General features: G+C 36.0%; 1 protein-coding gene across 1 annotated transcript; it reads right to left on the bottom strand.

Moving 5' to 3' along the window:
* Positions 1-2,405: 2,405 nt before the first annotated feature.
* Positions 2,406-26,380, bottom strand: LOC146159043 (uncharacterized). Its single transcript, XM_083385345.1, has 10 exons — positions 26,261-26,380; positions 25,816-25,967; positions 25,276-25,386; positions 24,349-24,458; positions 23,262-23,387; positions 21,912-21,974; positions 19,392-19,551; positions 18,416-18,588; positions 14,693-14,923; positions 2,406-3,847 (listed from the first exon to the last, which is right to left on the bottom strand). The coding sequence occupies exons 1-10, from the start codon at positions 26,338-26,340 to the stop codon at positions 3,581-3,583; spliced, it is 1,473 nt and encodes a 490-aa protein (XP_083241471.1). The 5' UTR covers positions 26,341-26,380; the 3' UTR covers positions 2,406-3,580.
* Positions 26,381-27,428: the final 1,048 nt, after the last annotated feature.

Below are 27,428 nucleotides of genomic sequence, written 5' to 3'. Positions count from 1 at the left end.
TTTGAATACGTTTTCGGTTTGTCCGCGACGCACTTGGCAGCTTTCCACAACGCAACGGTAGAGAAGCGCTGATCTAGTTCAAAAACAGAATCAAAACTTAAACAAACTGAATGTAGAATGATCATTCGCGCGAAGCGCTAAAATTTTTCGCATTTGCGTATTTAAAATAGTCAAAAAGTATTTGAAATGGACTCGTGTCTAATTTGTCAAAGAGGCGGCGGGCCGTAGGTTTCCGACCCCGGCAGTGTAGCCTATTATTTATATTACAACACTGTATGGCTCAAATGAGAAAATGGAAACCCTGCTAATACAATTGCTGGTCAACATTCCATGGTTTACATTAGTTATAAAAACTGCAAGGAAATCCTATATAGTGTGATATTTGTAGCTATTCGCAATTCGTGAATAAACCAAGATATATTTGTTGAAAAGTTTGACACGCTACCCCTAATTTGGCATTTGATTTTTTTAAGGGCGTCATGGGGAAAAAGTTTGAGAAACACTGGCCTATAAACATTTTTTGAAAGTCGTTAACAAAAAGTATTTTCAAAGGTTTTGGTAACTGAAATTACGGTCTTAATTTATGATGAGCCTAAATGTGGACTACCTTACCAAAAACGATGCTATAATTCTCACGACATTAACACAATTCTCACAACATTAACAAGAGCAAAAGATTACAAAAACATTTTAATACGCGCATACTAGTAAAACGAATTCGCTCGGGCACTGCATTTTAATAAAATACAAACAAGACTTTCGAACGAATTTATTTATAGCAATGTAAGAAGATGGGTTGTTCAACCTTTGCTAGCAAAAAAGGTCGCGCAATTTTTACGAAATTAATTGTCACCTTCGTCGTATCGAAAATACAATATTACACAAATAAAAGTTCGCTAAAAAAGTAATACGGCAAAAGCGGTCCTTTCTATAAAGGGGACGGCGTTTGGAGAGGCGCGCTTTTATCAGCTATTGGAAAATATGTTGAAGGCCTCAAAAAAGCTGTAAAAAAGACAAAAGCGAAAATGCAGTTCATGAGTCAAGACCAGAGAAGCAATGGATATAAAGGTTTTTCAACGCATTCGGCAGCAGCGTGCTTAAAACACTGTTTTAACTAAATACTTTAAAACGAGGTTACCATGCTAGAAAGTGATAAAGGATAAGCAAAATAAGGAAGCACGATGTTTTTAGTTAATGTACTGTTCTTTTAAAAAATTTATTTCGACTTCAAAATGACGAAAAAATTGCAGCTTCGGGTAATACTGTAAAGTAGAATTCTTGTTTTACTATAAAAAAATAACTAACCAGATGTCTTATTTTTACGTTGCACATGCTAAAATGCGTTTAACAGGTCCGCATGGGTTTTTGGACGCGAAATTAAAACGTAAAAGGGGTGCAGATTTCTACTTAAAGCGCTGTATGCCGCAGTGGCGTCTTTTCGCGAATAAAAAGAGTTGAAGAAGTTCGGCATTTTTGGGAGTACGTAAAAAAGCATTTTCGGCCACACCGCCACACTCAAGGTCGTCTGAAGCAGATTAAATTATGGATATATAACAATTTCGAACCGTTACCAAGTGTAAGTATTGGAACCAAAGAGATGCCTAAACTCCAGCAGGCATTTCAACCGTTGCTTGAGAACAAACGCATTATTTTCACGTTCAAAGTTAAACATCTTACAAAATAATGAATTGAATCTTTTTTCAATGCTTACCAAATTTTGGCCTAATAATACAGAAAAAAACTTGAACGTTTCAGATTGCCAATTTTGCTTTGTTTAATCGTAGCAATGACATCGTTTGGTGATTTTCTGTCCAAATTATAGAAACTCGAATAACCTAAGTGGCAGTTCGCGTTGGACGTTAGTACTAAGCGAGGACGGATGCAGCAAAACTAAGCCTATCTTGCATGCGGATATTGTTTGGAGTGCTACACTTTCGGTGGTAATACCAACTTGAGTAATGTGAGCTAGACAGGTTGCGTTGTGAGTTCTAGTGCTGGGCGTGCACCCAATTCGCCATGTTCTGCGAATGGGGGAATTGATTGGGCTATATATCAAGATTTGGTGCGGATGGGAACTTTTGCGTAAAAAATGACTTTTCAGCGATGCTGTTACGCTTCAACGACTGCTGTCAAAATAATAATTATTATAGAGGGCGGATAATATTGACCAATTAGAAACTGTCATTTGAACCAGTGGTTCTCAACCTTTTTAGCTTACGGACCGGTAAAAGCATACGGACCGGTCTTAGCTTTCACATACAACTGGTCTAAAAGTTTAACACTTAAACGAGTTGTAGCCTACTTTGAAACAGTTGGCCAAAACACTCGCAGCATTGTGACGTACAATTAGGTCGCAAGTAGACCATTAACTCTATGTTACGTCTCAATGCTGCAAATTACGGAACTGGCGAAGTTCTAAATTTGATGGATAAGCTTTCAACATCTTGAATTTTGCAATTGAGAAATAAAATTGTGATATATTTGGCGGACCGGCAGGAAAGTGGACGCGGACGGCACCGGCGGCTGAGAACCACTGATTTAAACCCATGTGATAGTTACATTTAGGTCAAAATTAAGGTTGTATTCTGCCACTACCCAGAGTTATACTTGGCGGACAAAAAATGTTTAGGATGTTATGTTATTCAAAACTGACCGGCGGAGAGGTCTTTGCAAGAACGCATGCCTTGAATCACCGAAGTGGGATATAACCTTTTCCAACTGGTTGTTTTCAACTTAAGATATAAAAAGCAACGTAAAACCAATGGGCGATAAAAGCGAGTTTAATAATTAAAATTTGAGAGACAACTGCATAGTCGGAAAAACTGCGATTAAAAGTCAGATTTCAGTGACGGGGATAGGAGTTTAATAGTTTCAAGTAGCCAAGGCAACATTCGAAACACTTGTTGTTTGCGCGTCTTCGACGTATAGAAAGTATTTCGAGTACTGCGATTGGGCATTGCACCTGAATCAGTAAAGTAGAAACGCTGAGAAGTGCTTCGTCAGTACACTCTTAGGATTCAGGTCTGGCTCAAAATTTGGGTGTTTACAAATCTGGGCCAAAGGACCAGTCGCCCAAAGTGGGCATATTTTACCGCACCGTTCCTATTTATATTCGCGCTCGCGTCATGAACAAAGCGTAATGTTTGAACAAGCGCGATCTGCGTAAGTGCGTTATGCAAAGAAGTAAAACGTCCTGCCTCAGAACCAAATCTTTTGTGTGAATTTCACAAAAAAAATGTTTAGACATAAACCTTATGAAAGAAGTTTGGAAACGTGAAAGATTCCCTACTGAGAAATCCAAGTTATCAGCCAATTGCAGAACCGCACGAAGATTACTTCAAGGGCTAATTTTCCGACCTGGTTTAGTGATCGTTTCTATCTGGCATCAAAGTTCGATGTGAAACTGTCACAAGCAAAAAAAAAAAATTAGAAAAAAACGGCCAAAAAATCCAAAAATTCGCCGCCTGTACGCTTAAGTACGACTGGTTAGCAACCATTGTTGATACAAACTTTCGCCGGGGGGCGCCTATATTTCTTTACCGGCGCTTTTTCTTTGTAAAAAAAGCTCTAATTTTTTGCGTCAGGTCGCCCGTTCTATCTGTTCGTAGTGGTGCTGTCTCTCGGCGCGGGGATTCCCCGGGTGGTGCAGGGTGCTGGGTGTGTCGATGGCGCCGTTTTCGCGCGGCGCGCTGATTTCCTGGATCGACGAGTAGTCCGGATTGTTGCTGGGTGGCGCACCGCCGCCGTTGGGGGCGATGTGGTCGCCGCCACTGGGTGGCAGGAAAGAGCCGTCCGCCGATCCGTGAACGCTTTCGTAGACCGCTTCGGTGGTTCCTAGTTCTTCGATCTAGAGAAACAAATATATATATATTTTTTAAATTTTCGTCAACAAAGCTCGCTAACAATGAAGGGTTTAAACCAGGGAGGCAGCCGTTTAATTTTTCCGGTTCAAGTTCGGTTAGGGTTCAAGGATTATTTCGAAGTCCAGCTCAGTTCCGATTTCGGTTCGAGGCAATTCAAACGTTCTAAAAAAAGCATTTTCGCCGGAACAAAGCTCGCGATATAAAAAGGGTTGGAACCACGGAGTCGAACCGTTTGACCTTTTCGTTACAGGTTCGGTTGGGGTTCAAATATATTTTCGAAGTTGGGGTTCAAACATATTTTTCGAGGTTCAGTTCCGGTTTCGGTTCGGAGCACTTCAAACGATCTATTTCCGCTGCCGTTGGATTAAATTTGTTTTAAAACCCGGTTTATAAAATTCAGCTTCGGATGTTCCTAGTTTGTCAATCTGGAGAAAATCAAGGCGAGTTTGATATTTAAAACGTTTTCAATTATAAAATTGCTCTTCCGGCAAAATTGTATTAAAGTGCGAAAGTTTCGATAACCTATTCGGGCAATCTTCTTTAGGCAATATAATTGCAACCATAGGCGAAAACATATATATATATATATATATATATATATATATATACACCAGACAAACAATAAAAGAAAAACACAATGGACCACGTTTTAAAGTTAAAAAAAAATTCGAAGAAACAATAGCGCGCTATATAAAAAAAAGGGTTTGAACCAGGGAGTCGAACCGTATGATTTTTCCGGTTCAGTTGCGGTTAGATGCGCATATGAACACGATATAAACTTGCTTTGCCTACAGTAAAATTTATTGGGTCAATGACTTGACTTGAGTAAGTCTCTGCTGTTAAATGACTTGAATTTCGGACAAATTGACTTAACTTGATTTACGTCTGTAGGACAATTGACTTGGCTTGACTTAAGTATGTTAAACAATTGACTTTTCTTTGGCGTATGTTAGACAATTGACTTGGCTTGAGTTAAGTATGTTAGACAATTGGCTTGGCTTGACTCGAGCCTGTTAGACATTGACTTTACTTGGCTTAAGTTTGTTAGATAATTGTTTTGACTTGACTTAAGTCTGTTAGACAATTGACTCGGCTTGACTTATGTCTGTGAGACAATTGAATTTACTTGACTTAAGTTAGTTAGATAATTGTTTGGACTTGACTTAAGTTTGTTATATAATTGACTTGACTTGACTTAAGTTTGTTAGATAATTTTCTTGACTTGACTTGACTTAAGTCTGTTAGACAATTGAATTTACTTGACTTAAGTTTGTTAGATAATTGTTTTGACTTGACTTATGTTTGTTATATAATTGACTTGACTTAAGTCTGTTAGACAATTGACTTTAAGTGCCTAGTGAATAGCGATCTTATACATATTTTAGAAATAGTTACGCGGTTTCACACACTGAGTTGACAAGTTAGCGAGAAAATCTTCTGCACGACATGTGTTCGTGAGAAGCGGGACATAAACTTGTACTACGATTAATTAATTATTATTTACACACAAAATGGTTCGAAACTTGTGGACCAAACGAGCTCGTTACGTATAACAGGTATAGCAGTTGTCTCTGGATGGCAATTTCGAAGGCAGTTTACACCATTATGTCATTTTCGTGCAGGTTTTGGTTTTGATCGTCCATACCCCGCAGGCGGGTTGTACAATTGGGCTCATTGTTCGAAAACTAAAGCAATCTACGCGAATTCCAACCTTCAGCAACGGTTTAAATGCTCGGTTTTAACCAAATACTTCATAAAACCAAAAAAGATTCCAATTTATTGGCTTTACATCTGTATGTTTAATTTCGATCCAAAAAGCACATTTTTGAATAGATCTAACTTGAGAGCGATTTTTATAAAGCCAAATAGATATGCTTAGAGCAGACGTGTAATTCCTATTGAAAACACAACATAGCCACCCAGGCGTTTTAAACCTACACCTCAACTCAACGAATTAAGTCCGTTCTAACCGAATGGCAAAGAATACAGACGCTGAGACGCAGATACTTAAATCATTGTAATAATAACATCAAGAGGTCAATCGAGTTACATATCACATATAACAAAAAATGCTGAGAAATATTACCAATGGGATCAAACGTACCCCCGCCTGAGAGGAAATCGACTCAAAAACAACCATAGCTTCCACCTAAAACCGTTGGTTGCTGCAGCCTCAGAAGTCCCGCCAGTAACAACATCAGTAAAGCGACAACGAACCACATTGAAGCGAATTGCGGCGCATGAAATGGCCTGAAATCGCTTTGTGTCTGCGATTTTGTTTAAACAGCAAAAGCAAGAATGGAAAGGGTTGGCTGGGTATCGAGCAAAAGTGTAATGTGCGCAGTTGTAATCGTTTTGTGGGTTACTAACTTAATCAGCACGTGGTTTTAAATATATTTATGAAAAAGAAAAATGGAAGTTGCAATATGCATGATAACGCACGCTATGTGTTGCGAGACAAACTTAGGGGATTTTCCAACATTTATGGTTCTCTGTTAATACCAAAAGAGAAAAATTGCATTTTAAGGGTACGAATGTCATGCGTTGTGAGATAATTTTAGGGATTTTCCCAACTGAATGGATTTATGGCACCCTGCTGACATGAAAGCCGTCAAAAAACAAGGTTTTGAAAATTCACTGTCCGAACCACGAACTACAAACTTCAACAAATAAAACTCAAATTTTAGAAAAACCTGTAAAACCAGGATCAGGCATTTTGTTAAAGGAAAATATATCTCGCCTACACTGACATACATCGCAAAGTAATAATAAGATAACGAAAAATTGAAAAAAAAAATTGAAAGGAACAGTGAGGCCAATGGTTTTGGATTCCATAAAAATACGCCCTTTATACAAACTTCAACCGATTGTTAGGTTCCCTGAAAACCACAAAATCAAAACGCAGACCTAAAAAACGACCGGCCATCGGTATTCGGAGCCCCCGGGGGCCAGCATTTCGCGCCTATTTCCGCCATTAGTCTCCGGTGTCTCGTTTCTGGAAAGAATATCGCAGCGCTCTCCGGTTTCGTGTTGACAAACAGGGCCGGGGAAACGTCGCGTCACCGATTGCGCTTTGAAGAACCGGAACAAGTTTTGATCCAGCCACTGATAGGGAGGCTGTTAGTGGCGATTGCAGGTTGAGCACTGCGGCTTGACGCGGTTTTGTTGATTGCCTGTTTGGTTTGGGAGTTGGGCTGTTTCATACAGCGGGTCGCACTTTGTCGTCGCATTGCAACGACTTTGGTCGAATACCCTATTTTGACGTGGGTGTTTTTTGGAAAAAGCTGAAAATGACCTGTACCGTGAACGGACTCAATTGGAGTTGATTTTTTGCTAATCTTGACACGTTTGCTTGGAAATTAAATTGCCTCAGGTTTTCACAACAGCACTAACTAACCTATAACCGAACGGTGTATTTTTCGAAAAATTAACCTTCGTAAAAAATCTCTTAATCCGCCAAAGCCATTTTTACCGACTAATGGTAACCATCAGGGCTCATAAGATCTCAAAAAAAAATTATTGAAAAAAAAAACCTAGCTTGTTATGGACAGCTTCAACTTCAAGTGTTTATTTGCACGATGGCTCTAAAACACTCTCGATTTGCTATCCCGGGCCACCTTTTACCCTTTTACCCAAAGCTTAACACTAAGGACTGATAACTTTAACCAGCATTTGCAGAAATGTTTAATCTACAAACCATATTATGCGTTTTAATTGGTTTTGCTTATTTATGTTAAAAATTAACGAAACAATTTAAATAGCTGTAGCACAAAGTGGCGGAATAGATGTATCCCTACATTTTGGAACTCGTTTTGAAAAGCCCTGCCAAAGTCGTCGACCAAAGTTTGTAACTGACTTGGGCCAATGGCTTTTAAGCAGGTGATTTTTAAATGATTCATAAAAAAACTTTAAAGGCGCTACAAAATTGTATACGCCACATCCTTGTAATTTAGAGTGTTTTGTAATGTATCACATGGAATTCTAAAACCTTCGGGTGTTTCTAAACGTCTTAGACCGGCAAATCTGTAAGGCGACACTCGGTCTAGTGTTCCACGAGTCTCTTTAGAAACGCAGAAAATTAACAATTTTAAAGCGGTTGTTGCACTAGGTTCGCCACAGTTTTCGTGTACTTCGCAATACGGATAACGCGATCTCGTTTTGACTAGCGGCAAACTTACACAAATTACCGCTTATTTATGCATTAATCGCTTATCTCTTACAAGTGGTCAGTGTGCGCCCGGAATTTGAACAAGATATCCCAACATGTCGACAAGTTTAGCCTACATAGTTTTCGCCGAATGTTTCAACATCGGAAGGCTAACATTGACCAGACTTTGGGCGACGAGACGTCTTGCTACTAATCCAAGTTACACGGAGGAATGTACAACAAACCTTTTTTCACTTAATTAATATAACCGTTCACAGCCGAGGTTTATTGGTCAAATTCATCTCCCCATAATTTCGTTGGTTTCGGACACTGACACGAGTTTTCATTAAAATACCCACGTTTTGTAATAGTTGAATATTTTTTGGAACAGATATCTCTATATAACTACACAGTATTCTCGACCAAAACTGCATTGGAAAGTGGACAGATTTGGTTTGCACTAGCGCACTCTTACTTGGTTTGTTTAGTTGTGTAAGAGAAAGACACTAATGCAATAAGGAATAAATTTATGATCATTTACATCAAATTTCTACCAAACATTCGTGTACGAGAAATTGGTTTTAATCTATCCAATATGGAACCGTCTCTGGCGTCCTTATTTAATATCCGAAGAAGTTTCGAGAAATTAAAAGCAGGTTCAGCAAAATGCAAAAATATATATATATATATTTTCGAATTCGCTCTTGTGTTGGTGCTAGTGTTGTAACGACTTAAGTCAATGACTTGGCTTAAGTACACTTAAAGTCAATGTTTTTAAATGACTTGACTTGACTTTGGTCATTAAGTCAAATGACTTGGGTTGATATTAAGTGTTTTCATTCATTTTTTGTGCACGCTAAACAGTTAGCATTCTATAAGTTGGATTGTTGTCATATTTTATTTGAGTTATTGCGCATATTTAGACAAGTTTACCAATTTCAATAGTTCAACGTTTCATTTTTCATCAATAATTTCACTTAAAAGTGACTTGCTTTGATAATACTTTGACTGGGACTTGACTTGTCATTTTTTTAAAGAGTTAACTGGAACTTAAGTTATTTTACAAACGGCTTGCCAAAGTCATTTCGAAATGACCGGTTCACATCAATGCTATGAGCTGGTACTTTTTAGGCATAGACAATCGCGGAAACTGGTAATGGTGCGACCGCTATCGTCAGAGACTCGAACAATTGCTTGAAACGCCCAAACGCAGAGCGGCATACATTTGCATAAAGCGTAACCGCCACACCGTTTCTAGTAGCGCGCTATTTATAGTTCCCGACACTGGGACAGACACAGCAAAGGCCATCTACGATTTTGAAGAATCTATTATATCTATTATAAGTTTTTGTCTTTTTGCAAAGATAAGATCAACGGCACTGCGTTGTCTGTTGACGTTAGAATAAAGAAAGTATGGCGGTATTTTTAGAAACAAATGGTCATTACGGGAACACTTAATTTTTTTACTTATAAATGTACAATATGGTGTAATTATAGCCGATACCTAACACATAAAGCAATTTTAGGGGTGGTTAGCGGTCCAGCGCAAAATGTTAAAAATCTAACAATAAAAAGGTAAACGTTTCAAATTTTTTTTTATAAATTTTCAACAAAAAACGTTATCCCTATACTTCTGTTTTTTGTATAAGCTTTGAATCCTTTGATATATCCATTCTATGCGCTTTGCTACAAACTCTGACCAATATGCTCGTCAATGAAAAGGGTTATGAATAAACCTAAGATCAAAGCAGGATAAAACGAGTTAATAAAGTTTAATTAAAGCAAATAAGAAATTTTATGGTAGAACTTAGTGTTAAAAGGGCATTAGCGAATACACTACAACGCCATTGTAAGAATAGCTCGAAAAAAAGTCGGACAAATTAAGGACCAAGTTTCGTTTGAAGAGGCCAAGACGGGCTTTTGTGACGTAATAGACGGGGGGGGGGCGTGCGTGCGGCGTCGTCTCAATAGACTTGATCAAACAGCGCAATCAATGATCGGCAAAGGCGGCCAAACATATATTGGCTATAGGTTGTTGGGAGTGCTGCGGTGTTTGGAGAGGCGAAGTAATTGCCGAACTGTCGTCAGTAAACCAGCTGTTTGTTTTGACGATTAATTACTGATTGCGCGCGTTTACGAGCCAATTTTAAGCTTAAATTGAGAGCAAGGCAAACTTGACTGGGAAGTGACGCCATTTGGAATTTTTGTAGACGCCGTAAAACAGTGTTGTTAACAAGTCATTTCAAAATGTCATTTTTAAGTCACTTTCAAGTCAAATTAATTCGAAATAAATTAAATCCCAATCCAGTCTTTTGCAAAATCGCATAAGTGCAACTTATGTCTTTTTAAACAATTTTCAAGTCAAGTTCAAGTCATTAGTGACGCAAGTCAATTTCAAGTCACAGTATTGGCACCAAACATTAATAAGAAACAGGTGTCATTCTGACTAATGTTTTTCAAAGCAAAAACAAAAAAAAAAAACAAATAGAAAGTTAACTTTATTACATTAAATATTTGGCTTAAATAATTATCCACTTTACTCAAAAGTATTTTATTATAGCACCTCAACATATTGTCTAAATCAGTGGTTCCCAACGCATGGGTCGCGACCCAAAGTTGGGTCGCCTGATTATTTTGGGGGGTCGCTTGTTTTTCAGGCATATTGCATCTTTTCACAAGACTGGAAATAATCACAAAATATGAAAACTAAACAGCGAAACCGGCTGGAAGTTAAAACTGACATGCGTGAGCGTGACTCTATATGTTCAAGCAAAATAACGCCTCGATTTAAAAAACTCTCTGAGCAAGCGAGCACAACTAGATCATTAGTGATTTAATAAACATATTATTTTCGGAAAAAGTAACTGCTTTTGTAGTGCAGTTTGTTTCCAACGCAATCCTGTATTTGCTTGGGTCGCAAGATTATACAATTTTTTTTTTAAATGGGTCGCCTTAAAAACGTGTTGGGAACCACTGGTCTAAATGACTTCAGTCAAATCAAGTAAATTGAAAACAGTGACTTGAGTGCATGGCACAAGTCATTGACTTGACTTAAGTCATTACAACACGCCATAAAACCTCCATCGGGTTCAGTGTTGAAATGCTAAGCGCGAAATTGCGGTATGTTGCATTTCAAAGCGATATCTAGGAAACTATTTACTTGGACAAGCTTTTAACAAGTGTTATTGGCCACATTTCGTGAACGCTGGTCAGTGCTCCTTTACATAGTGGCCTTAGTGGGTGGCCACTTTTGATCGGACCGCCCAAAATTACGTCATCCAAATTAACGACGGACCCACCATGTTATCAGACGTTGCCGCAATGCTGCCGCAAAACATCAGGATTTTTTGAAGATTTTTTAACAGCGGAAATTAAGTCGTGATATTTAAGTCAACACACACGCACACAAAAAAAGGGTTTCGCAAATATTGGCGGTGATTGAAGGTTAATGGTTTGTTTGAGCGAGCGTTTAAAAGTGTACGCTTGCCGAACACGGCCATTCTAGTTGTGGCTGTTTGCTGACGATCGCAATGGACAAATAAATACTAAAACCGATAAAAGGACATCCTATCTGCTAAAAGGCGTGTGCGGGTGCAATGAAAGTCTACGCCCAAGCCCATAGGCAAGTGTGGTACTATTGCATCAATCAAGGTATAAATCGACTTATGAGCCAAGGTTTTAATTTGATTTTGTAGGGTTTTTGTTATTAAACGTAAGTACAGTTTAAATATTATTTTTTCTGGTTGTTGTCGTCTAGTGTCTAGTCGACATTAAAAAGTAACTAGACCTGCTATGTCTTTTGGCCAGTGGTTCTTTACCAGCATGCGACACACACAAAATCAGAACAAATTTGTGGCACATTTGTTACAAAACCATCCAATTACAATTTCACCATCAGTCAAACTACATGCCAACCTGTATAGTAGATAAATAACCTAGTATTATCAGTGATCTCATGGCTTTTGTACATCAAAGTTTAGATAATTGTATGCATGCCTATTAGTTGCAACTAGGTTACTTTGCAAAATTCTTAAAAAATACACGACACATTTGAGATTCTCTCGCACACAACTGTTCCGCGGCACACAGTTTGAGAATCACTGCTATTGCTCTTTAGGCGATGGCCGTCTTTCTGAGTACAACCCAAACTCGACAGTTCTTTAAACAAATATTACAAACAATATAGAACGCCCGGCATTCAGAGTTTATACAAAAAATGTTTGACGTAAAACTTTTCCAGGCAACCTTTTTCTAGACGCGGGCCAAAACCAAACTCAGAAAGGTCTCTGCGGGCCGCACAAAATGATAACTAAGAATTGCGGTATTGAAATGTTAGAACAACTGTGAATTAGGCGGGCTTCGGTTTTTGCACTTAAAAACGTGTTTAATTACATTTACAGAGACAGTAAAGTCTTAACGCAAAGCGCGAAAGAAAGCGTTTGTTTGGTTTAAAATTCGAGTTCACACGTCGTCATCCATACTTCTTATGAAAAGTGTAATAAAACTACTTTGAGGGAACGCGATAACACTTAAAGATAAACTAGCTTAGTGTTTGTAAACCGTTTTAAGTGAAGGGTCACCTGGCGAGCGAAGCGAGCGCGATTTTTTTTTGTATATCGGTATTTTTTGTAAACTTCTTGCAAGTTTTTATCACATTGCTGAAAATAAAAAAAAATGTTGGAAAAAATATGTCCAATATTTTTGAATACGCTGTCCGTTTGTTCGCGACGCACTTGACAGCCTTCCACTGCACATGAAACGTAAACAAACTGGACGCAAAGTAATTATTTGCGTGAAGCGCGAAATTTTTCGCAATTACGTAGTTAAAATAGTCAAAAAGTATGTGAAATGGACTCGTGTCTAAGTTGTCAAAGAGGCGGCGGGCCGGATGAATAACACAATTTAACCTGTACACGTCTCATTTTAAAATCGCAACGTAGGGTGCCATTCTATATTAGCAGGTATTTTTCCCACGTGAAATCAAATCACGAGAACTTAATGTATTGCGCATTACAGATAATTTACCACTCATTCATACCAAAAAAGAAAGCAAAATGAAACAGAGGAAGGCCATAGTACGCTTGTCCGTGACTCCCTATTTGCATAAGCGGATTTGTTAAGTCTAAAAACATGTCTCTCAATCTTTAATTGACTACAAGCGTGTAAGACTAGTACACTAAGACTTAAAGGCACACTATAAAGTGTCTGATAATATTAATATTGTAGGGTAGTAGTGCCTTGATTTGGTAAGAGTAATTGCCAAGTTAAAATTGTACTGAATTGTTATGCAACGATAAATGTATTTTGTATGGGCCACATGCGCCAGAAGAAAAATAATATAAAACATTGTTCTAGATCAAGACACAGGGTCTTTAGGGTGATAGTTATCACAGTAGTAGTTGCGTATCAGAAATTTAATTTTACACGCTTTCATCATGCAAAACAAATAGCTAAAAAGACCAAAAATGGATTAATGCAAGCTGTGCGAAACGGCTCGCAAAGAGAGGCTTATGTGTAAAAACATTTTACTGTGCAGTGTGCATAAATATGGAAATAAAAGTTATTGCAAAGCCGTCTAAAGTCCTGGTATTGACCATAAAAGGGCAATGTTGGAGCGGATTGCATAATTTCGCCGCGTTGCGCCACTGATTTCAAAACGTTGTGCTGCGTCACCGAAAAACTGTGATCAGAAGATAGACGGACAGCACAACAGTCCCTCGAAAGGAAGTTACGTCACTACACGATAGAGCGCAATGACTGGTTGGATGGTTTCGCGTCGAAGGCGCTGTGGCCACAAATCAAGAACGGAAACATGTAACAACTGTCGAAAACAACTCGTTTGCAACACCGGAAACATTAAAAAAATCGACGTTAAAAACTGAGATATTAAACGAGCAAACTTTCGCCTTTCTTAATGTAGTAAAGACCAGGCCTAATATGCCATAAATTATCCATTAATAGACAATTTTTTGCGGAACTCGCACCCGTTGTGCGATATCAACAACAAAAAAGATTGTATTTAACATCTTACTTAAACCCGTCTTTGGGACAACCTATAAAATTTGGCTAGCATATACGACCGATCCAAAAAGCGACGTTCGTTTTTACTAATTGAAATATTCCTTTGAAGAATTTTGCAAATTTGTCTGCGTTCTTTAACACCTGCGCCGAGTTGGACTATCCGTAAAATTAAAAAAAATGCTGTCAAACAGTAACCAAAGCACAATCTTACACAAAAACAACACGAACACCTGTAACAGGCTACAAACAACTAAACAACCCCATATTGCAGCTATGTCTTATTTTTAAGTGACGTAACTACTAACATTAGCTGAAATGGATTTTTATGCAACAGTCACAAAAGTCAGTACAAAATTTGAGAGGGACATTTCGGTTTCGTGTTAAGTATTTTTAATGTCGATTATTATGTGAAGTCAATGACATATATGCTATCGCCTTCGTAGAGTCAAGTCAAAATATTTTAGACTCTTTGATATCGTGATTAGGGATGTTTGATACTTGACATTTTTTTCCGATACCGATACCCGATATCTTAAACAAAAACTATCGCGATCCGATCTGAAACCAAATGACGTCAATAGTATTCTCAACAAAGCAAAATACACGAAAATGAAACGCCCAAAGCTTTTTTTTTTAGTTTTTCTATGGCATATAGCCTCACCTGAGCGTAGACGTCGATGGCATTGGCGGCATGAGCAGCACCTCCTTCCCCAGGCCTCTGTATGTTGGCGTAACGCTGTCGCCGTTCCTCCTCCGCCTCTTGTCTGTGCCGCAAGTGGTCCAGGCTCTCTCGCACGCACAACTTGTCGTACATCGGCCCGTGATTGCTGTGATCGTGATCGTTTTCGCGCTCATGGTCGTGATCGTGATTCGTCATCCGCTGTTGTTGCTGCTGTGATGCAATTGGAAGTAAGAAAGGAAATTCAGCGGAGAAATATGGGTGTGTGCGCCTGTGCTTGTTTTCGTGCGTTCTAGCATGTGTGCTTTTATATGTACTTGTAGGTGTGCTTGTACGTGTATGCTTGTGCGTGCGTGCTTGTGCGTGCGTGCGTGTGTGTGGGTCATTCAAGTTTCGCTGTTATACTTACACCTATATTATGTTGGTAGCCGCAAAAAAACTTTATATTACAGTAGTTCACAATTTTTTTTTTAAGAATATGAGCTATATAAATACTATGATGACAGGGCTATGATAAGCATAACTGTAGCGCATGATAGCCAAAAAAATTGTAGTGTATTTTTAACTCCGGTCATCACTAGACAAAAATATCCTGAATGCAAATTGTGTCTGACAAACATCTTTGAAGGATTATAAAACGAACGTAATATAAATAAAAAAGTTGCGATCAATTCTAACTTAAGAGGCGATTAACAATACAGAGATATTCAGCGTTTCGTTGAAAATAACAAAGATAACCTTAAACAAATGATAATAGAGGACGCAAAAAAACGGTATAGCACTTGAGCAAAACAAAACATCATTTGATTGGCGTTAAGACGCGGTAAAGACGAGCCTATGGCGTGCAATGTACGCTCCGATAACAGGTAAAACCGCGATGTGGCAATACGCAATTAAATTGCGGAGCAGCCAGCATCCGGTAATTAAGAGCTGGGTCTCTTCAGGCCTAGCAGCAAAACATAGCGACAGCTAATGTGCCTGGTGCGCTTAATCGCTGGCCTACTTATTTGCATTCTAGCAGTAAAAACGAAAGTTGAACTAGAGCGACGCAAGAGTACAACGGGGTGCTAAAAAGGCTTGAATATACAAGGTTGATTTGGAAACAAGCGGTATTTCGCTTGAGCCTATTTACCATTTCCTAACACAATAGCGCGGCAACTACAAGTTAAATATTGTTTTAAATCAGGGTTTGCAAACTGCGGGTGCGTGAACTAATTTCAGGGGGTCCATGAAGGACCAACGATAATAGAAGTGTTAAAAAGTAATTAATTTAAAAAAAAATTAATTAAAATTAAAACGGTTTTGCACTAAATGTAGACTCCAATACACTTTCACATTTTTAGGATTGTATTGTTAAGTAAATTTATGATGACATGTCATTTTTGAAACTCTACCGTGGTCAACCCAAAGCAAAAATAAAAATAAAAAAGTTCAAGAAACCCTGTTTAAAAGCGATCTTGTAGAACAGGGATTCCCAACCTTTTTACGATCTCGTACCGCTCTGTAGTGTCAGGCGTACCACTTCTTGAAGAACCACTCATTTGATCGAATCATATTTTGTCTGTTTTTAGCTTATACAACTAGCATTATTCAACACTATTTATAGCTAAATACAGTACATTATATCTATTAAGAACGAACACTTGACATAATTAACGCCCATTGTACCACGGCGACAATTGACATGGCCTGTATTTTGAAGATCGCATTGTTTCGTAACGTTACGTAACAATAAGAATGGGCTTCGCGGAATGTTTTTTTATATAAACAAAACCAGATATACAAAATATAAAGTGGTGAATCCAGGATTTTGTGAAAAAACGGAAGCTACTCGCGTACTACCGGAAAAACCTTTGCGCACCACTAGTGGTACGCGTACCACAGGTTGGGAACCCCTGTTGTAGAACAACCATACAGCAAAAAAACAAGAAAAAACATGTTAAAAAACGGAGCATGACACTTTGCATCGGTGAGGAAAACTGACATTACCTGTGCGTCATTGTGTTTGTCGTTTTGGATTGACTGCCGGTAGGAATAGTCCCATTAAAACGTGCTATTTATCTAAGAAATTTTCGCAGGAAAACAATCGACACTGAATTTCTATAGGCCGTTAAAACGATTTATAGGAATTTCCCACTCGTAAACAATAGAATGATTGGTATACCACCATTCTTCACTCTCAGAAGTTTTTCACACTTTGTTTGAGTGAACATGAACGTTTCAAATCGTGGTTAGCAGTCATATATAATACATAAAGTACGAAGTTTGCGAATTAGTGAATGATGTGTATAATTTCACCAACACACTAAGTGCATTTTCAACTAACATAGCTTCTTCTCATTTTTGGCCTTTTAGAATGCTCGAACGTTTTTTCGGTTTATTTTTAAAGATTTCGCAAGCGCCAAAAAAGCAAAATTTACTGCGCAAATGGTTAGTGTTGCGGTGAACTTTTTTTCGCCGTTGTGTGCCGTAGAGGGGAAAAATACGTTTGAATAATCAATACAATAAAGCTAAACAATGGCCACGAATTTTGCATTCATTTAAGTAAGGTATTTTCCAAGTAAGACTAAAGGCAACGACTATATTTATTTTTCACTTAGGTCATTCTATAACAGGGACAATTGTTGTGCACTATTTTTAAATAACCTTGAGTAAACGTTTTTTCTGACAAACACCAAAGTTTTCAACCAAGAACAATGCGACAACAGTTCAGTTAATAACGAACGTGTAATAATCAAGCTATACCTATTTCTTCGGGCTTTGTTTATCACAAACAGGCGTTTGGCTTGTAATCGAATTAAAACTTATTAAAACTATCGAATTTAAACTTCGTGTGCGCAACAAGCCGGTTGGGCAACATGTTTCAATACATGCGTACTTTTCTAAAAGCTCTTTTTAAACGAGTGCGGTACTTTCCAAAAGGATCCGCATGTAGTACAGCTGTGGCTGGCAGAGAAAACGCCACAGGCTATACAGATATCATAATAATGCTGCACCATTTGCAACAGGAAGGAATACTTGGACAGTCTCGCGTCTATATTTATTGGTGCCCTGTCTGCTCTAATTAGGTTGCCGATCATTGCAATATTAATTAGCTTAGCGACATCTTAACAGTTGACTATATAGTTTTATTCAGTGCAGATTAGAAATTCCTTGACTTACTCTTTAGCAGTAAAAGATAATTTTCCGAAACAAAAAAACGCTTTTCAAAAACTCTAAATCGCTCATAAAACAAATATTATTTTTTCATGACTGAGGGAGACAAACACTGCTTAATCTGCAACTTGTCCTTTGACGAATGAAATTTTTAATGGCAAACTAACACAAAGAAGTAAGAGCCACTTTTGGTAATTTAAAATGTCAACCAGAAAAAAAAAATCAAATATAGTTTAACCCTTCTTCCAAGAAAACTAATTGGCCTTTTAGAATTACTTCTTGCAGCATTTTTTTATAAGAATTTTTTTTATCACAAATAAATTAAAAAACAAACAAATTTTACTTCATGACTGAAATTCAAAAATAATTTATTTAAAAATATACAAAAATATACGTAAAACAATATACAAAAATTTACATAAAAATTAGATAAAAAAAAAATTATTTAAAAATATACATAAAATTTACATTATTTAAAAACAAACATAAAACGATAATTTATTTAAAAATATACAGAATAAAAAATATACACCAAAAACGATTTTTTACCTGATTTTCATCTTCTCCTTGCTCATGATCTTGACCTGCCTCTTGGTGGCCATTCTGTGCCTCTTCGATTCTTCTTTCCGAAGTATCCGGAGCATCCTCACCATCTTCATCCAGTTCATCTTCCGTGTCAAAGTTCCTCTCGGGGATCGGCGGTGCCGGCGGCTCAGTGCTCACTTCAATTAAAAAAAATAATGCAGTTTTTAAATCTAGAAATCTTATTACATGAAAGAAAGTCAAGTGTTTTTTAACCTCTTTACAATTAGAAAAATTTTCGTTATTTTTCTACATTTTACTGTTCAAAAGTGTTAGAGCAGTTTTTGAATCTAAAAATCATAATTAGAAAGAAAATGGTGTCGTTTAGCTCTGCTAGGATGTGGATATTACAAGTGTTTTTTTTTAAGGTGGTTTTTAACCTCTTTTTTTTGAACTTTTTATTTCTTCATTATTGTACAAAATTTTTTATTTTTCTATCTTTTATTTTAAAATTTTGTTTAATTTTCTACATTTTTTATCTTTTAATGTACATTTATTACCCAAATATATTAAGTAACCATCAACAAGTAAAATTTGTACAAGATTAAAATGTACACAATAATATCCAAAGATGGATAAGGAATCAATGCTTTTGTTTGCTTAAGTTTTTTCAGAATTTTTTTAACTAAGTGGATTCGGACCTCTTTACAATTAGAGAGTTTTCTTTATTTTTCCACAAATTTTTCACAAATGTTTTAACCGTCAACGCATGAAATTTGTACAACAGTACAATATACTGTACACAATATCCCCTATTATAAGTTATTTAAAAAGACAAACATTTGGAAAAGGTGTGATTTACCATTGCCCTAATAACCAAAAACATTTTTTTTTTAATTTTAAATTTATATTCATGGATAAATAAAACAAACAAAGCAGTTAAAGAGAAGAATGATTTTCACCATTAAAGTAAGATACATTTAAAATTAGATAACAATCTTACCAGGTTCTGGTCTTTTGGAGATGCTAAGTTTCCTCAGTTTATCTATGGAAGCATACTCTGCGTTGCCGTAATTGATACTGTCATTGGGATCCAGCACTGCCCCACTTGAATGCACCACAGGCTGTTTAGTAGAAGTTTTAGAACTGGAACTTGATTTGGGCTGTAAAAAATAAAGAATAAAATATTGTAAAGAAGTTTACAGATTATACCCCAGCGCTGTTAATTAGCGACTTCACAAGAACAAGTACATTTCAGATTTTACGACACTTTAAACAAACTTGGGGGCAAATTAGCTTATTTTTCAAAATTAGCAACTCAAATCTAAACCCCCTTTCACCCCGAAAAAAAAAAATATTCTACAAAAAATAAAGTTTGAAATAAATTTCCAACTGTTGTTGAACTTAATGTGTACGAAGTTCAGGAAAATTAAACACAAGGTCAAAAATTAGTTTTTGGTTTGCAGAAAATGAAAGTTATTTGTTGAAATGAGTCAAGTTAAGTTGAGACATGTTGATCCAAAGACATGAAGTGAAGTAAAGTTATTTAAAGAATTAAATGAACTTAGTCAAGTGAATCATATCATTAGAACACTATAAGACCCATTGACCTAAAACACAACCAAATAATTTATTGACAGCAATTCTATGGGTTGTCAATGGGAATTTTAAACGCAATTAAACCGACTGTCAACTTGCAGGAAGCCATTATCAAAACAAATACAATGAGAATACAGAATGAATAACAGAGGCGTGACAATCTACAGACACATAACAGACATTGAATAAAAGCACTGTTCAGCTATTGGCAAACTCTTATGAAGACATCAATTTGCTTTACACAAGTCGTTTGTAGCTAACACTGACAACCGACAACAAGGTGGGGCAATTTATAAAAAATAAACTAAGGTACTTTATTGCGAAAAATGTATTCATTTTTAAAAATGACGTAAGTCTCAGTCAAGTCATTTGTGAAAAAACTTAAGTCAAAGTTAAGTAATTTTTAATAAATGACTGGTCAAGTTATAATTAGACCAAAACAATTTCAAATCTTGTCCTTGTCATAAAAACTAAACGTTAAACTAGTAAAAATGGTAAAATAGTTCGATTACAAGCAATAACCTCTACTACAAAAAATAACAAAAATCCAACATATTGCAAGCAAAAAGTTTTACACGCAAAACTTAGATAAATAACTAATTTTCTAAAGAAAAATGTTAATGAAAATTTTCTGCAAAAGACGAGTATAGTCAAGTCCCTTTAAAACCGTGACTTAATGGCATTTAAGCGTCATTGACTTAAGTCATTACAACACTGCATCATGTACTTAATCAGTTGGGACTTAATACTCTATTTATGAGCCATAGATCATTTTATTTGGAAATGGTGTCTGATATGTTGACACAGTCAACAAGCTAATTAGGGGAGTTTCATCATTGCACAAAATATCATGTCAACTGTAAAATTCTATTTTGAGAGAAATCGAGCCCACATTCCACTGGGAACAAACAGAAACATCTGCAGGCTATACACAGCCATTGTCTGATCATGTTTTTAAATAGATTTAATAGAACCTTTTAATCACTAGCAACCGAAAGCATTTAGAGAGTCTTTCATTATCTTGGCTACAGCACACATAGAGATAACAGGAAAGCACCCAGCAGCAAAAGATACACAAAATGCGCTTTCAAGTGGCAGTTAATCTGTGGCTATGGATTTTTTTCAAGCTCCTAATTTTTTTAAGTATATGCAAATGCAATAAAATCTATATAACCAATTTCTGAACAATCCTCTACAGAAAAAAAAAGGTAGACTACAATAACCTTAGCGATACAGACAAATATTTTCGAACAAACCTTACAGAGCTATCGAACACAATACACTGGTTTTCCTAGTTATTTTAACAAAAACAATAAAGCCATAATATTCAATAAAATAGACATTTTGTTGTTCAAAAACGTTTTGGCAATACCTCATGCCTTCTTCAGTATACAAATTCAAATGAAAATCAAAGTGCTAAAACACAAAAATAGCAACAGTAAAAAAGGAGACTAGATGCTAAAAAATTTAAAGGTGGTATCATTGTTGAGTTTATAAACAACAAAAATATTGATATTATAGAATATAATAGCTTTATTATTTCTATTGTATTGAACTTAATAGAGCTAGTTTTCAAAACAAACAATATATTGTAATATTGAAAGTTAAAGATGTTATCAAATTAGGGTTGGTACAAAATACTAGATTATAATACTCTACTAATACTGGGGTGATTAGATATTGAATAAGATATGCAGTCATGTTTGTCACCCAATGCAAATAAGCTCTCCCAGTAAGGTAAATAGAATTACAAAGCCATATATATTTTTCCGAAAAATTTATTAAATGTAATATTCTACTAATACTGGGGTATTTGAAGGAGGTATTTCAATCATGGTTTGCGACCCAGTGCAAATAAGTCTTCTGAAAACACGAGTGCATATCCATAAATTTTCCGAAAAATAAGTAAAGTTATTTGTTTTACCTGATTTGCATCTTCCACTTGTGCATAGAGATCGTCATTTTCCTCCACTACTACATCGCCAACCTTTGGTTAAGAAAAAAAAGTTTGTAAGCCAATTGGACAAGCGATAGCCAAAAGAATGAGATCAATCCCTGCAAAGACTTTTTCAATTTTTTGTAATATTTTCTACAGAGAAAATATACGAGAGAAATAACAGTAATGAAATTGTTCTTCGGGCAAATATTTTATTCATAAATGTACATACATTTTTCGCCTATGCTACATATATTTTTCGCCTATTTGCAAGTTCATTGCCCCTTTAACAAAACAAAAAAAAAATTCATTAACAAAAAATATTTTCTGGAAGGGCAATTTTATAATTGATACAATGCCTGGCAGTAGCAGTATATTCATTTAAAATTTAAAAATATATTTTTCTAGAGAGGGAAGGGTTGTCTCACCTGTACAGGAAATTATCCTTGAGCCTACTTGTGTTTTAATGATAACCTTACTGCTAAACGTGGGTGTGAATTTAATACTTGTATGTTGTGAGTGGTGAGCTCAGAGGTTCTAAAACTGTGGGTGTTAGCATGACAGTAGAATCTCTCAAGGGAAATTAATGTTAATTACCAAACTGAAGCAAATGATTATGATTTCTAGGAAAAATGGATTTGGTGTAAAATTTTATTCAAGTTCCTATAGCTTGCTGCTTCGCAAGTCCAACAAACGTTTGCATAGGCATTGCAAGAAAAAAGTTTGAGAACCACTGCCTAAGCGCAAGAGTTACAAAACTACAGCCCGCAGCCAAATACATTCCTTGGTTTAATTTTTCAAGCCAGCAGCATATTTCTCAAAACAAGCTTATTAAAAGTCATTAAAAAAATATTTATCACATGCAAAGCTAACCTAAATTTTCATGGCATTTTAAACTAAACAGCAATTCCATCAAGCTCGCTAGATATTCCCATGAGTTTTTTGGGTTTCCTTAGTTTGATAATAACAATAATCAAATCAAAAAAGGTCTATAGAAAATTTATATTCAGTTCGCGATTTTACATATACTACTATCCAGACTACAATTGCCAATCCTTATAGTTATGCAGCTCTTGAAAAAATGAACATCTGGTAGGTAGTAGCCCATGCTTTAGCCTTTTTCAGTACTCCTATAGTAATGGATATTTTGTTTAATCAAGTTTAGAAGGCCAATGAAACAATTGAGATTGGAGTGTTTGGATTTAAAGTCTTTTTGAATGACAGAAGTGGAACAACAGCCCAAGAAGAAAATTTTGTTTATTCCAACATGAGCGACATATTCCTGGAACGACATACCCTATACAGTATTTTTAATTTAGGCAGTCAAACGGCACTGACCTTAGCATAAAAGGATGAATCCCCACTACCCTCTGGAACATTGAGGGTTTTTATTTTTAATCGTACAGGGTCAGCTTTTGGTTGATCGTCAACCCTGGCATAGACATCTTCATCGTCAATTTCATTCTGTAAAATAAATCAAACAAATTTTTTAGCTTAATTTTTGGACCTTTCCAGGGTCCCAATATCTATCGTAAAATTATTTAAAACCACCACCCCTAAAATCTATGTTTCAACTTAAACTTTTTTCCAAGACCACCTAGTTCAGTGGTTCTCAACCTTTTTACCCCGCGTACCAACAAATTCGATAAACTAAACTTTACTCAAAATGTATATAGAATTAATTAACAGGGGCGGATTAGCTAATTAGTTAGCCAGGAAATTTCGAAACAAATTCGGCCAACTAACTTGAAAAAGCTTCCCTTTTTTAACTTTGCAAGATATAGGTAGTCAAGTTTTGTGATTGATTCTTTGTTGTTTTTCTATGATGTCCTAAAATAAATTTGCATCATAGATGTTCCAGAAAAATAATAATTCCTATCATTGATGAAGCATAAAATATTTAACTATACAATGAATGTATAGTTTATTAGAATAGAAAAAAATGCTTAACCTTTTCGTACAACTGTAATTTTATTTAAAACATACTGCGTACCACCCAAAATTAGTTCCACAGGTTTGAGAACCACTGACCTAGTTTGAAAACAGTTTTAAAAATTCGAAATCCTTTTGAGCAACCCATTTTTATCATGAACAACAAAGAAGACTTGTGCAATTCAATACAAACTAACCTGCACTTTAATACCACCTTTAACTTAAAAAAGATCACCTAATTTAAAAAGGTATAAGTTTAGAAATCATTTAAAACATCCTATTTTTATCACCAACAACATAGAAAACTTGTGGTGATCAAATACTAACTTACCTGCAAATTAATAGAAGCATCTCTAAAAGGTTTGTTTAACTTAAAAAGTTTTTCTAAGACTGCTTATTTGAAAAACGATGTTCCAGTTTCTAAATATTTTTAAACATCCTATTTTTATTACCAAAAACACAAAAAAATGGTGGCGATCAAATAATAACTAACCTGCACATTAATAGAAGCACCCTGGCTGGCAACCTCTTTGGCGTCTTCCGGTGGTGGGGTTGGCAACCTTCGACCTTTCGGACTGTGATGCTTCATTTCTGGGCTGCCACCTTAAACATTCAATAAAAACATTTATTGATACTTTGGCGGTCCAAGATAGAAGGCTGACAAAATAAATTATTGCATATTTTTTGTGTGCCACATATAAAAAGCTATTCAACTTCAGTGCTAGTGTGCGTAATTTGTTCAGTTATTTCAGCATTTGACATAGTGTGTAGATTTTATCTAGGTGGTATTTAAACCCTGTTTGAAGCATCTAAGTTAGTGGTTCTTAATGAAGGTTACCATGAAATCTCAGGGGGTGCAAGCTCTACTACAATGTTTGGTTTTCGTTTCATGATTTATTGATTCCATGCTACGCTTAGTTTTAATGCAGCTGTTATGCTGTACTATGTTTAACTTTAAAAAAACAACTTGGGTGAAGTTAAGAATCTGCAAAACATGGTTCATGATTTTATGATTTGTCAAGTATTTCAGCAACATCATAATTTTTTTAGTTTTTTCTGTTTGGGGCCTTTTGATTTGCATTTGCCCACATTAGGACAATTGTGAAAACAAGGGAACAATAAAATAACAGTAAAGAACCACTTCTCTGAATGGTATGCAAATTAAAACAGTTTGGCTGCGACTAAATTAAACAGTTTTCTGCCTGCTACACACATATATATATTGCTGACATAGGTTTGGACTGCCATGCCTTAAAATTCTGAAAAAATAATATTTTCCAAAAAAAGCAGGCCAAATTAATTAAGCTTTTAAAAAATGAAAGAAGTTTTACTAAATCAGGAATTATTTAATTTTATTTTATTGTACATACAAAGATATATATATTTCTCAAGAAAATGCAACTCAGGTTTTATAACTTACCGCTTGCAGACAGTTCACTTATGGAATCACTTTGACGCGTTGAAGAACCGTGCAGAGAGTTGATTTCTTGTGAAGAAACAGGAACAGATGGGAGTTCTCTGCTGGCTGTTGCTGTGATATAAACCAAAGTTTTGTCATTATAGAAAGTGTGAAATACAATTGTGCAGTATCTATAAGTTATTTGTTTAGTGGAATTACTACCGACCGTCTCAGATGTGCAAACCAAGTAAGAGTAAAATTCTCTACAAATTAGCACATCAAAAATTGTTTGCAACAATTTACAATATTACTGTTTAAACATATTTTAATAGAATCAATTAACACATGCACATACATATTCTATATTAATAGAAAGTAACATTTTTTGTCAATATGGCTAAAACACTACAAAAGAAAATTGGTACATGTAGCATGTTTAAGCAATATGACTGTTTTTACAAAAAACATGTACACACAAACAACCAGGAAGATCACAAGAAGTCAAAATATTAACCCCTACATTGCTCATGCGAGACAAATCAAATCTGTTTTTTCACTTACATGCAGAATGGGGTCTGCGGAATTCGCTTCCATTTTGAACACTTTGCTGTTGAATTGGAATTGTCGTAAAATCCGCTGGAGCTTTTTCGCTATTTGCAGATTCTAGAGTCCCCTCTCTTTGTGAATAACTAACCGTTTTTACTGTGTTTTTTCTAAATTGAAAAAGAAAGCTTAAGTTTTAAGAGTTAACTTCAAAAGAGCATAATATCTTACAATTTTATTGGTGAAACCGATGTCAATGGGTGTATATTTTGAAAACTGTTTGGGGAGCATTATTTAGATTTGCAGAGTCATAAAATACAGAAACAATTATCATTGATTTCAGTTCAATGCATTGGTGGAACAAGCTTTTGCTTTAAGTATTTTAGACAGCTTATGAATTTTGACTTTTTATTTCAGGATAAACTACACTTGACATAAAATATTGTAGAGCAACCACACTTACTTTTTTCGTCCGAGGCAAATTACAAGCAAAAAGGTTGTGAGAACCAGGGACACAACTGCATATGCAGCAACTAGAAGCATACTAACAGATAAACACCGGTTACATGTTTCAATTTAAACCTTAACATCTGCAAATGCAATTACCAATATTGGCACTGGTCTAGAATCCTACCACATTTATTTTAACCCTAACGAAAGGAGTTGTCAAAGTTCAAATTTCGAGGAAGGCATAAATATGTAAAAATAAATATAATAATATTACTTGACCCATCCAAACCCAAACGCTAACTCTCACCCAAACCCAAATATTGTTGGCAATGTAAACTCCCGGACAAAAATGTGGTAGGATTCTAGACCAGCACCCCAATATTGTACAAGGTTGATGTTTTACTATCACGGCAAACAAAATCACATATTAAAGCTATTAGTTTACTATGGCCTAATATGAAACTGCCAAAACTATGACTGAATAGTCACTTAGCATGTCTAGTAACTTTTTTTGGCGCTCTCTTACTATTGTACGTGAAAAATTATGCAGAAAAAAAAATAATAATATCGCATACCACAACGCATATTGTTTGGGTTAGGGTGCGGGTTAGCGTTTGGGTGAGGGTGGGTCAAGTAATATTATGTTTATTATTAATAATAACTTGACCCACTCTCAACCAAACGCTAACCCGCACCCTAACACAAACAATATGTGTTGTGGTATGCGGCATTTGCAGAAAAATTTTTTTTAATAATTTTTACGTACAATAGTGAAAGAGCGCCCTTTTTTTGGCTAACCCGCACCCTTTTTAACAAAGTGTGTAAAAATTAGCTAATGGACTGACTCAACATATACTATAGTGGTTGGCCAGCTTACGGTTCAATATCTGCAATAAAATATTTACTTTGAAACAGCATGAAAACATAAAACTAGGCAAAATTTAAAAAGTGTGGCTATTTGTCAAACCTAAAACTTCCGCCACAAGCAATAAACACCGGTAATGCTGTTTCCGGTCCAAAATGTTTTTCAAATTCAAGGTTTTCTCTGTACAGACTGAGCTGATGCTGATTACTACTAGAGGTGGTTCTAGAGTTCTAGACTGAAACAGGAATATGCCTCACATGAAACACGCGGCATTTTACTTTGAGCTGTCCTGAACAAAATGTGAATCCGACAAACG

The sequence above is a fragment of the Ascidiella aspersa genome, chromosome 3 (assembly GCF_963924565.1).
Source record: "Ascidiella aspersa chromosome 3, kaAscAspe10.2, whole genome shotgun sequence".
Lineage (NCBI taxonomy): Eukaryota > Metazoa > Chordata > Ascidiacea > Phlebobranchia > Ascidiidae > Ascidiella > Ascidiella aspersa.
Note: the sequence above shows the minus strand (reverse complement) of the source record. Positions and strands in the feature narration are given on the sequence as shown.